Raw genomic sequence first — 13237 nt, 5'->3', positions numbered from 1 at the left:
GGTAAAGGGCGTGGTAATAATTCATCGTTACCGGAAACGTATCCTTTGAAGAGAATCTGCAATTATTGTTTGTTTATCTTTGAAGAGCTGAAAAATGCCGTTGAAGGTGTTCGAGGCGACAGTGTCGACCTTTGACGGGGTCTTTGAGAAGTTCCGATCAGAGGGTCACCAAAACAAGGCTAATCTCATCCTCTTCTTGGCTGACAAAGACCCTGCTACCTCTCTTAGCTGGTGCCCTGGTTGGTATATTCATTCTATTTCATCCAACAATCTTCTTTTTCTATTCTTCTCTCTTTCTTTCTGTTTGTTTGCTTTCCTGTTTTTTCGTCTTACCCAGATCAGATGGACTCTTTCATGTAATTCTCAGTTATTTTATTTTATTTTTATTTTTTGGGGAAAATCTGGAATTTAATTAATTTTTTTTTTATAATGTAACTAATTTCATGGAGCAATTGGCAACATCAATGAGAATTCTGTGATAACATAGAAATAGAACAGTGAGTGAAGGCCCAAAAATGGGGAAAGGGAGTGTTTTTTTCATCCAAATATTGGGGAATATAAATTATCAATGAAATACTATAGTAAACTAGAAAGCAAAAGGTGAGATTTTGACGGTTAGTGAAGCATGATATCCCTCCAGTTTAGCAGAATCCATGAATATGACTGACTAGTTTCCTCCTCCTTTTTTAATATGGGCGTCTACCTTCCTAGATTGTGTGAGAGCTGAACCTGTAATCTACAAGAAGCTGGAGGCTTCACCTGATGATATTGCACTTTTGAGAGCTTATGTTGGAGATAGACCAACATGGAGGAACCCCCAGCATCCATGGAGGGTGGAACCTAGGTTCAACCTCACTGGGGTGCCAACTTTGATCCGCTGGGAGAATGATGCAGTCAAAGGTCGCCTTGAGGACCATGAAGCTCACCTTGAAAACAAAATTGAAGCTCTTGTTGCCGACAAATGATTGCCGGTGGATCTTAGATAGTTGGTATCACATTTAATTTTAACAGTTTATGGTATACTCTTTTCAGCAATTCATCCATCTCATTCTGGGCTCATAGCTATGCTGATAAACCATGTAATAAATGTTGAGTACGAACGGTGACAAGGGAAGTCTATGTAGAAGACAGTGGTTGGTTCTTACATAGTGTTTTATGGTGTGTGTTTGTATGTGTGTGTGTGTGTTTTTAATGGTTTTGAGCATCATACATGTTCTGGCTAATCCTAGATAATGTTCAGCTTGCTGTGTATTTATCCGAAGTCAGCCTGAATTAATTACTGTGTATACTCAACAACTTAAACTGCACCAAGTGCCCATGCAGTTTGGTTTGCAGACCAAAATAATGCTCCTAACCGAGAAGGCTTTTAAAATCAAGCATTTAACTGTGCAGCCACTCCTTCCCTTCTACCAAAGACAGAGTCATATGACCTTGTGAAAAATAAATTGGCTCATTGATGACCTGCAACTTTGAATGGGTCCCCAACCACCATCCACAATGATAAAATCATTAACTCACTCTGTAGCGGCTTTTTCCACCTTCATTGTTTGGTAGCCAGAGAACCAATCATTCAACTTTCAACAGTGTGGCAGGTTTAGAATCAATTGTGTATAGATCTGTGCAATATCCTTGGAGAAGAACCCTTTCATTTTCAAAGCTATTGTTGTCAATCTTGCTAGTAAGCCTATCCATCTGCAAGACGTTCAGTTGGAAGTTTTTCTAAAGATGATAAATTTCATTTTAAGATTGCATATTGGATACAAATACATCAGCACCTTCGAAGAAATAATTGATCTAGAAAAAATGAAAATGGAATTGTCCATTTCTCCCTAACTCCCGTATCGTATCCCGTGCCCCTTGGCATTTGAACATCCTGCATATTCTAAGATTGCCAAATTGCTCAAGCCTTGCAGGGAATGCCCCTGCTTCCCCTTTGTCTGTTTGAATTGTAGCATATTATCCCTCCTACGACCTTTTGAATTTCTAGGAAACCTGAAATGTAGACGAACAAATGATGGGGATGCTAACTGCTACAGGACTAGTGCAGCTATGGGGATAACATAGGAAGTTGGCTCAGTTGTAGCCATAATATTATTACATTCAAACACTAGTGCCAAGTTGAATGGGATGAGAGGTCGCCTTTTGCTTGCAAAACAAAATCTTAATTTACTGATTATTGAAGATGCTTTTATTGTAATCAACATGATTAGTTAAGTTGGATCTATTAACGAAAATGCTTTTATGGCTCTGAATTGTATGGAGTTCCTTTAGAACCTAAACAAAACCGGATCACAGATGTATTTACAGAAGCCAAGGGAAGGCATACCTTCGTTTGGCTAATGGAGCATCATCTTTATCTCCCAATTTATGTATTTTGAACAGCCCTGTCTGGTGAATGATGCACCCATGTTTGATGACTGTACACCACTCTTTGTTCTTCATTACTTTCATCCGTATTTAACATAAATTATATGTCAAAGAATGAACAAATCCTCAATATAGGAAAAAGACATAACCACGTAATTTGATGCTGTATATTTAGTTGACATAAAATCAGACCAAACTACAATTGGAAAAATAAATTGAATCCTAAAATTTAGACCTTTTTCTGCCAAATACAAAATGAATAGTAAAAATAAATCATAAAATCGTTATAGTTTCATATAAATTAAGCATTTCTCTTTATGCTGGTCATAATTTGCCTCGTGTCTGCTGTCTGCTATACACACTCCCTGCATTTCCGTTCTTGGCATGAAAACCAACTGCAAGTCAATAAAGAAAAATTTTAACATGTAGATCATCAGCACGCAAGGTCTTCTCAAATGGATGAAAGAAACATATTTATTTATTTATTTTTTTGGTTGTACTGTGAGGGTATCCTCAAGCAAATAAGTTTTACGAAAAAGACATTTTCCAGAGAACTTTTCTTTATTAGCTTCTTTCATTTTCCTCCCATCCCCAGATGACGAATATGATACTGGAGAATAAAAACTGAAAAGCGAAGGCATAAGCTTATATGCCAGAAAACTTCAGGAATATTGAACAAAGTGACTTTAAACTTAAGCACAGATTTGAACAAAAAAACTAAAATCATTAAAAAAAATGCTTTTGGGATGGGACTCATTTTGATACATATATAAACAGTACAATTAAGAACCATAAGTTTACCAAAGCTTTTGCTGTTTCAAGAATTGGCATTTAGAAGTAGTCTCTCTATACGAACCCGAACCCCTAATATAAACTAGTGTTTTAAAACTCGGATTGGTGATCGATTCGGTCGAGGTATCAGGGTCACTGGTTCAATCGGATTCAATCGGATTTACTGTTCACATATTAACAAAATATAAATATATTATTTATGTTAAAAATTCACATAAGAAAAACTATCAATCGACTTTAGAAAATAAATTGGTTTTCAATGATAGCAGATATTATATACTTCTAATTCTAGATCATATCCTAATATTGGATTAAAATTGTAATATAAGCTAAATGCACCTTTCATGCCTTGACATAACACAGATAAACTAAATCATGATAACAAATGGTAGGCATGAAATATACAATAAGAAGAAAGTGCCCAACGTTAAGATGAAACCATCAGTGTTTATCCCTACTTATCATTATAAGATGCAATTAAATTACACAAAAGAACTACACTAATCCAAAATATCTTCTTATTTTCACGTTACTTTCTAATCATATTAACCATAAATTATGAGCATGATTTAATTCATGAGTTCTTAGCAACCAAAAGAAGAAGAAAAAAAGAGGGTCAATCGGTCTAAATCAGGTTTTGTTTAATCCACCGAGTCACCGAAACTTGGGCTGGTCAATCGGTTCAAACCGAGTTGATTGCAGAATCGATCCAAATATCCACTCGGACCGCTAAACTCATCGAGTCATTGAGACCCGAGTCGACCCGGCCGATCCGAGCCAGTTTTTAAAACACTGATATAAGCTCTAAAGATTATAACCTAAATCTTATAGTGCCCTGTAATTTGATAACTACTACTAAGAACCAATTTATTTAATACTATCAATACTATGGATAAAAATAAAAGTTATAAGTCACTAGGGTCTAGCGGTAAGAGATTTGGGTAAGTTGTATTAGGTTATGTATTCAATACCCACTTTTATTCAAAAAAAGAAGAAGATAATGTATTGTCTTACTAAAAATTATTTATCAAGAAGCTATCATTAATAAGGAAAAAATGTGTCATTTCATAGACACCTCTTTGTGTCTATGAATGACACAACTTGGTGATTTAATATCTACTATACACCTTTACATATATGTTCTTAGTTCTAAAAGCATATTCTCACGTGACCTTAGACTTATCTCCATGCTTTGATATTTGATTCATTATCTTGATTCTTGTTAACTAATTTCTGAATCTCATTCTCCAGGTTTATTTGTTATCATCAAAATTATATATATTTTTTTGGTTTTCCAAGGTATCCTTCAGCCCACAACCGAAGATTAATTTTTTTGAGATGAAAGATCACATTAAGTGAGTAAATCTCTCCCAACAAAACCTTTTCTATACGCACGGTTAGGAATCGAATCCTTGTCAACATATTTAAGGAACTCAGCTATCTACCAACTGTGCTGGACTTTGTTGGTTCATCAAAACTATATTTACGTGACATCATCAAATATATCAACCTTGAGCGCAGAGGATCAACATCTTCACTTTGATTTCACATATAATCCCACTATAAACATTCATGAAGGTTGATGGTCTTCCCTAGTATTGCAGAGAAGCACGGTTTGATTGATCATTTTATCGTTTTTTAAAATAAATTTACCCTTTTGGCCATTTTATCGTCCTTTTCAAATTAATTTACCATTTTGTCCATTTTCTCAAGCAATATACCATTATGCCCATCTTCTCAAATTATATATCAATTGTCCTTATTTGATTAAAATTTAACCAAACCCTAATACTTGGTAAGTCGTTTACTCAAGTAAGTGCGGGTCAAACTTTGATAAAAAAAATATAATATATAGTTTGAGAAGAGGGGCAAATGAATATATAATTTGAAAAGATGAGTAAAGTGACGATTCTTTATTAAAATGGGGACGAGATGGTCTATCAGCTAAGAGGGGTACCTTCCCCTAGACTAATCTTTTATGTTTTTGAGAAAAAAATAAATAGAATTTAGAACATAAATTTGTAAAATTATGCTAGGTTGTGTTATAATATTTTAAGACTTTATATATGAAATATAGATTTGAATTTATGTTTTTGGTTCGAGCTGTTGATTGAGTGAGTTACTGAGTACATAAATAATCCAGGGACTCAAAACCCCAACTGAGTTTAATAACATTGTGAAATACCTCTTCAAACATTGTCATCAACAAAACAAATTGAACAAGTTCATTCAAATGAACGGTTTAGAATAAGGGTAATATTACTCTCATGTAATATGAGAGTAGTTCTCTCATGTTACAGAGAGAATCCAAGTAGGGTCTGCTATTTAAAAGCAAAAAAAAAAAAAAAAAAAAAAGGGCATGATTTTCGAAGTGAGAGAAAATGAGATAACTACCTCATGTAAAATGAGAGTAATATAACCCCCAAGGGTAGCTCAGTTGGCAGCTGAGCTCCCAAGGGATTGCTTGGTGCAGGGATCAAACCCTGCCTCAAGCAGCTTAGTGCACCCACTGTTACAATGAGGGGCTAGCCCAAACGGGCCGTACCCCCGAGGGCATGGTGCCCGGAAAAGGTTGAATAGGGATACCTCCTGGCAATGTACCAAAAAAAAATAAAAAATGAGAGTAATATTTCCCTTAGAATAATATCATTTTTTTTCAACCGATTTATGATTTACATTTTTTTGGAAATATTCCAATCGGTTCATTGCTTCGCAACTAATCTAATTCGGGGCAGGTCCAGGATTAAGGCTTTAAACCCCTCCCAAAGGTGGTACTCGGAAGATTCGAACACATGCTCTCACCCCCACCTGCTTAGCTTCCATGCGCCAACTGAACTATCACCATTTGGTCTGATTTATCATTTACTTGATTATAGTTCGAATTGAATATTATAGAATCCATATAGGGAGTGACTACTCTAGGACTATTTCCTCCATTATCAAGACTTGGACTCGAGATATTTTATAAGGTAAACAAATACTGATTGTTGGTGACTGATACCCATTCTTAAAGCCTGTTTGGATCCTCTTATTTTTAAGCTAGAAGCTACTTATAAGCTAAAGCTAAAAAAAAAGAGCTTAAAAAAATAAGCTAAAAGCTGTTTGGAAATTACATAAAAGTTTTAGCTTAAAAATTACTTAAAAGCACATATTTCAAGAAAATTATCTCTTTCTATCTTTATCACTCTTTATTTTAAAAAAAAGCACACAATTCAAGAAAAACAGATAAGAGCTTAAAAAAAAGCTCCTCCTAGGAGCTTTTAATTTTCAGCTTTTTTCTTCATTATAAAAAAAAGAGCTTTTCGTTATAAGAGCTTTTCCCAAAATCTGTTTGGCCTAGCTTATGCTTATAAGTAGCTTGTAGCTTAAAAAAAAGAGGATCCAAACAGGCACTTAATATGTGTGAGAATATTTATATATATATATTTGAAAAATAATTATTAATATTTAGTTACATATTTTATTTATTTAAAGCATAAAATATAATCAATGTGTGTATATCTATATTTTAGTTAAATAAAATGTTTAAATATTAGTCATTAATTACTAAATATACAAAAACCTCTTGAAAAACAAATAATTGAAAAATAATCTCCTTAAAAAAAAAAATACATGTGTAAAGGCTAGAGTCTCTGATACAAGTAGAGGTGGCAAAGTGGGTGGCCCGCCCCACCCCACCATCAACTCGTCAAAAAATGAGTCAGCCCGTCCCGCTCCGCTTTTGAAAGTGGGCTGAAAAACTCAGCCCGCTCCGCCCCGTTTGGCGGGTTGACTCGCCAGCCCGAGCCTATTTTACACTGACCCGTCTTAGCCCGCCAAAAAATGAGCTCGCCTCGCCTCGCCCCGTTTTTGAGATAAGTTGAAAAAATCAACCCGCCCCGCTCCATTTGACGGATTGGTCAGGTTAGCCCACCGAGCCGAGCCCGTTTTGCCGTCTCTAAATACAAGTTACAAACCAGAAAGGGTGTCAAAAGAAAAGGAAAAAAGATTAGCACTTGGTGCTATGTCACGCCCGTACTGAGATTACAAGGTTGACTCAAACTCCACAGCTGCATCCGGCGACCACTGAGGGCCTTGAATAAAGGACTGCACGGTGAACTTCCCCGCCTCACCTTCGGTAAGTTTTGGTTTATAACCAGTCCATTTAAACCGCTGAGACGTGTTTGATCCCGAACCAGTGTTTTGGTATTCAGCATAAAATATGGTGTTTGGTGGCTCTACATTGTCTTCCCAGCTTATCCATCCCGCTGGGTTCAACAATGATCCAATATCAGATTCCATAATAACAGTGGTCGAGTAATTTTTCCAAGGCCTACCAAGGTATGTGGGAGCTTGAAGAATATTGTCCAGTACTGCAGTTATTGATGATTTGTGGATTACAATTCCAGTGTTCTGGTTGGGGTCGGTCTTGCCCTGTGCTGTGATGGTGTTGAACTGTTTTGCTAAGGGTTGCCTGGCCAATGGCCATGATTTTGCAATTTCGGAACACAACAGCTGCATTCCCGAATATGAAGTCTATTGTGCCTGTAATCTCGCATTCACGGTAGAACTGCCGGTTGGAATAGGCATACAGAGTATCCTGGAAACCAAATATAAGGGTCTGGTTAATAATAGCTCAATTAAAGAAGCACTCTTCGATCAATCCACCTAATTTTTCTCTTCAAAACTATTATAATTGATCAGTGAAATATATGACACGGAAAATAAAAATCTTATTACAAATAAAAAATAGAATCTTTGAAGAAGCAAAAACCTTGGCGTATACTCATTGTTTATTTAACCAGTGGCAATGGCAAAATATAATTAAATATTGCCACGGGAAGAAGATATATAGAATGTCCAACATCCAACGAATAATACAACCAAATTAAAAACAAAACAGAAACTATATTCAAATTGAATTGAACACAAGCTACAGGCCAAGAGAGAATGGGAAACCAGTAGAGCCCAACCAGCCAGAACCTGCAATGAAATTGGCAGGAGTAAAAGACTGGGCCTCAGAAGAACTGGTAATGACCTTAAACCCTTTCCACTTAACCCTCCCAGAGGTGGCAGCACCAACCCCTGTGTTCTGATACTCACCATAAAACAAGGTATTCAATGCAAAATTCGCATCCCACTCATGCCAGCCAGCAGGGTCAATGACATCACTTATGGTTGATTGCATGATGACAGTCCTAGAGTACTCCTTCCATGGCCTCCCAAGAAACGTAGGGAAGCTGCCCTTGACGGGTTCTAAATCCTTAGTGGCGCCAATCCTACATTTTTGGATGACAATGCCAGTGTTTTGGTTAGGGTCAACTCGGCCTTGTGCTGTGACCATGTTCTTTTGTCCTGAATTGGGACGCCTAGCGTGGATGTCACAGTTTTGGAATACAGCAGCCGAGTTGCCAAAGATGAAGTCCACAGTGCCAGCTATGTAGCAGTTCACAAAGAATTGGCGATTGGAGTGGACGTAAAGGGTGTCTTGGTATGCAAGGAAGTCGCACAAGTAGAACGCTGATAGGTCACCACCAACTCGAAGGGCCACGGCTTGGTGCTTTGAGGGACCTGCTGTGTTCTGGAAGGTTATGTCTCGGGCCAAGAATCGTTCACCCACTACGGCTGCAACCACACCAAAACCAACCATAAAAAGTCAATCACAATAAGACTCTATTAACCTCTCATTCATTACATTTCATTTTTATCTATGATTCATAAATTGAAAATTTAAATTCTCTATGATTCATTACATTTCATTTTTATCTATGATTCGCCAGATAAAAGAATATTACTCAAGAATGAATATAATATTCAATAATCGTCCCATCGTGTTGTCTTATGTTTAAATGAGATTAGTCAATTAAAAAAAATACAAATTACACATATTTTATTGGGTTTATTCATGAATTATCTATAATTTTATAAAATTGTAAATGTATGTACATAAATAGAAATATATAAAAACATGACTCTAACAATTTATAAATATATATATAGCTTATCATTTCTCAAGCTGTTTGAGATAATTTTATCACTAAATTATAATCATACAAAGATAGATCAATGATGATAAAGGAAGAGAGAGAAAAACGGAATCATAACCATTCAAAGGTGAATCAATTAATATAAGAAAATAAATAAATAAAACGACGTAATTTTGGAACGGCTGGAGATAAATTTATCTTAAGTTGCCGGAGAAATATTTTTCTTATATATATATATCAGGAAAAACATTTCTGCACTTACTGCAGATAAGTTATTTGCATTTATTCCCAAAATGACGTCATTTTAAGATTGAAAGATTAAAAATTATAATTATAAAGACTATAATAACTCTCAAATAAATTAAAATTACAAAAATACTATGATTTCTGTCCCAAAATGATATCATATTAGGCTTACTGTAGATAAATTATCTGCAGTAACTGCAGAAAAAACAAATCTTATATATATATATATATATATATATATATATATATATATATATATTGCCATTTTGGTCTTAATTTATGAAGTGTCAGCGAATGGTTAAAAAATAAATGTATAAATATATGTACATGAATAGAAATAATAAAAGGAGTGAGGATATTTTAACTACCAGAAATTTTTACTATTAACTTATTACCAATCACATCACTATTGGATCAAAAAGAGATAATATTAAAAAAATTTAAGAAAAAGAAAAAATATTAATCTAATAGTAATTAAATAGATAATAAATTAATAATAAAAAAATTTGGTAATTCTGATAGTGTCTAACGAAAGATGTCTCCAACCTTTAATGGTCTCAATTTATGAAGTGTCAGTGATTAGACATGAAGTTGACAGCAACTTCAAAATTAAAATAAAGTTGACTGTTTTTACCAAAAAAAAACAAATAAAAATAAAGTGAACTGTGAATTGGGCAAAGCGGTAGGTGTGACATCAACATCTGACTCCAAAGTTTGACGATGTCTAGGGATTGCGTTTACTTGAAATGGATTTTTAATTTTATTTTCTTAAACTACTTTTTGCAGACAATTAGACAATTAGGTCATCTTAATAAGACCTATGCACCTAATATTATTTTCTGAAAACAATACAAACTAAAGCAACTAATAGAATTATTTAAAATAATAAATTTGATGTGCAAAAAAAAGTATTAATAAAGGCTCAAAGCTAGCAGGGTCAAGGAGGAAAAAAGGAATCGACCATAGGCTGATAGGCACATGCAAGTTGTGGTGGGATCGGGAGCTGATTGCTAACTAATTAAATGCTCAATGGATATGGCTATGGATATGGATATGCATGGACGTACAGGATTGGATATTTTTACACGAGTATTTCACATTATCCGGAGATATAAACACAAAATATCAAGTAGAACTTTATTTCTGCTATCCTGTCTGAAATTTTGAGGGTCTTGTTGAAATTCTTTATATTAATCGGATGCTACACATACCAGGTGAAAATTTTACATAAAAAATATACATTCTCGGGGTTAGGGATGTTCATCGACCGATCCAAATCGATTCAAATCGTGGTGATCGAACCGAAAAATTAATAACTGAATAAACCGAAAATCGAAAAATCGAAAACCGATTAAAAACCGTAAATTTTAATTGAATTGGATCCATTTTTGGATGGGTTAATGAAAACCGATCCAATATATTAATTCCTCTCTACTTATTTGGGTCTTTCTCTAATCATAGCCTAACAATTTCTAAACCCAAAACCTATTAATCCATCAATTAAACCCAAGAAAAAATCTAGTCACATCTCATTAACAAAATTTTATCTTTGTAGAGTTTCATATCTCATTGTCAAAAAAAATAAAATCATATTATAGTTTATTAATGCTTTTGTATTTCAAAAAAAATAATTTTACAAAGCCAATATATACAAAAGATGTTATTTGCACAATAATCATGAAATAAATTTTAGGATTTTCAAAAAATCGAAAACCGATCCAATCTAAACCGAAAAAAAATAAATTGGATCAGATCGGATTTGAAAAAAAATCAAAACCGAATGAATAATTATATGATCAAACCGAAAGAATTGGATCGGATGATTTTTGCTTCCAAAACCGATCCAATCCAGACCGCGAAGACCCCGCAGAAGTGGACAACTAGTTAAGATATGCTGCACATCCACGTTCCACACACGACCACTTTTTCAGACAGATTTTACACAAATCAAATCCTTCTCATATTTGTCTCTCTCTGTCCTTTTCTATCCTCCATGGTCTGGTGTTTTTTCCCTTGTGTCTGGTGTGTACATCTATTATACATGTATCTACACTTTTCGTATTTATTATGCTAAAACCTACTTCAGTTGGTTGAATTAAACTAATAACCCCCAGGACCAATTAGCGGAGGAGTTTGTCACTTATCAACCTTCCATTCTTTTATGAGGACAGGTAGATGTAAAAGTTTTGCAAATCTGCCACTCATAAAAATGGACTAATTAATGCTGAGCTACAAACTTACAGGTTCAAAACTCAACTCGATTTATTAAATGTTGCAAGTTTAGCAAAACAAAACACAAGTCACCTCTAATAGAACATTAATCACTTTCTAAGTGCTGTCTTTGGTATCAAGGTTCTTGGAGCTTAAAAAGGAAACAAACTGTTGGAGATACCAACTCGATTTGATTTGAATTTTTGGCAATTTGAATTCAAGGAAGAGAAAGGATTTTGTTAGAATGGTTGAATATTTAAATACACTCATCCTTAATTATCGGTTATCCTTGACATGTATCCCTTAATTCATAACTTTTTATGTTTAGAAAAAGAGAAAGAGAAAGTAATGAACTTACCCACCGTGGCAGAGTTGAAGGTTGTGCTGCCATCAACAACATTTCTATTTGCTGTGATGATAGTGTTGCTTCTACCATCTCCCACGAACATGATGTTGGTCTTCTTCTTTGGCACATCCACATTCTCTTTGTATACTCCTGCTTTGATCTTAATGACATATCTTTTGCTACTCTGCTCAGGAGCTGCAGCCACCGCAGCTGACACTGTCCTGAAGTTCCCGCTGCCGTCTGCCGCCACCACAACGTCAGGATTCACCGTACCCGCCTGCAGAAGCCGCCTGTCGGATGCAGAAATCCACTCCGGCCACTCGATCATCCCATCCTCCTCCATGAGTTTCCTGCTGTTCCTTCCCAACATCTTCTTCTCATAATTAGCAATGTCAGTATCAGTGAGGTTCTTGGTCATAGCCAATGCGTTGCTGCACATGTGCTCCACATGGACTTCCCCTGCTTCCAGATATTTCCTGAGGCTTCTGTCGGCCACATCATGAGAGAAACCATCCAAGCAAGTAACTTGGTTGGTTATGGCGGAACTTATCAGAGTCTTAAGATCATCAGCTTGCTGAGACAGAGACTTGTTATGAGATGGGTATTCTTTGAGGCTCTCCTTGGCCTTGTCAAGCTCGTCCAGCGTCTCATCAATGGTTTCCAAACAATCGTGGAGTGCGGTTTTCTCCCTCTTGGTGAGACCCTTTCGGGTTAACAGCTTCTCGACGGTGAAGTAATTGCTCTGAACATATCTGGTGGTTATGTTCAGGGACATCTCTATCACATTTATGTGACTGGATACTTTCTGGGCATGGCCAGGTTCAGAGGCCACGGTTGAGAAGCACAATTCTGGGTACAATGTGCTGCTGCAAGCACTTTTGATGATGGCATGGGATGTGGAGGACTCGTCATTGTCGTCGTGGCTCTTGCGGGAGCTTGCTACAGCGACAATGACGGTTACAAGAAGTAAAGTAGCCAAGAGAGCGAAGAAGAGCTTCTTGTTGTTGTTCTTGGACAAGGAATCAGATATTCTGGCGAAGGCTGATTTGATCTTGTTCATGGTGTGTGTGGGTACTTTGAGGATATTAACTGAGAGAGGGAGGGATCATGTGAGACTGTTTTGGACAGTTACAGCGAGCAAAGGATTTATATTGAGAAAGCAACGTGGACTTGGAGAAGCATATAGTCAACAATGTCTGCCAAAAGTTTTTTTTTTTTTTTTTTAATAATTGCCAAAAGGTATTTAGTATTTTCTAAGTAAAAAGAATTCTATTTACCTTCGTTTTCAAAATGATATTATTTTAGAGTT

At 35.7% G+C, this 13237-nt stretch overlaps 2 protein-coding genes across 2 annotated transcripts; one reads left to right on the top strand and one right to left on the bottom strand.

Annotated features, from left to right (window-relative positions):
- LOC133301232 (thioredoxin-like protein Clot) lies at positions 1 to 1239 on the top strand. Its single transcript, XM_061500853.1, has 2 exons — positions 1 to 239; positions 712 to 1239. The coding sequence occupies exons 1-2, from the start codon at positions 95 to 97 to the stop codon at positions 963 to 965; spliced, it is 399 nt and encodes a 132-aa protein (XP_061356837.1). The 5' UTR covers positions 1 to 94; the 3' UTR covers positions 966 to 1239.
- A 6832-nt stretch (positions 1240 to 8071) lies between these two features.
- On the bottom strand, positions 8072 to 12988 carry LOC133301140 (pectinesterase-like). The gene is made up of 2 exons (XM_061500751.1): positions 11941 to 12988; positions 8072 to 8763 (listed from the first exon to the last, which is right to left on the bottom strand). The coding sequence occupies exons 1-2, from the start codon at positions 12986 to 12988 to the stop codon at positions 8072 to 8074; spliced, it is 1740 nt and encodes a 579-aa protein (XP_061356735.1).
- Positions 12989 to 13237: the final 249 nt, after the last annotated feature.

The sequence above is a fragment of the Gastrolobium bilobum genome, unplaced genomic scaffold (genome assembly GCF_033153095.1).
Source record: "Gastrolobium bilobum isolate Gb01-03AN ecotype WA unplaced genomic scaffold, APGP_CSIRO_Gbil_v1 utg8449, whole genome shotgun sequence".
NCBI classification, from domain to species: Eukaryota; Viridiplantae; Streptophyta; class Magnoliopsida; order Fabales; family Fabaceae; genus Gastrolobium; species Gastrolobium bilobum.
The sequence above is the reverse complement of the archived record's forward strand: the minus strand, read 5'-3'. Positions and strand labels throughout refer to the sequence as shown.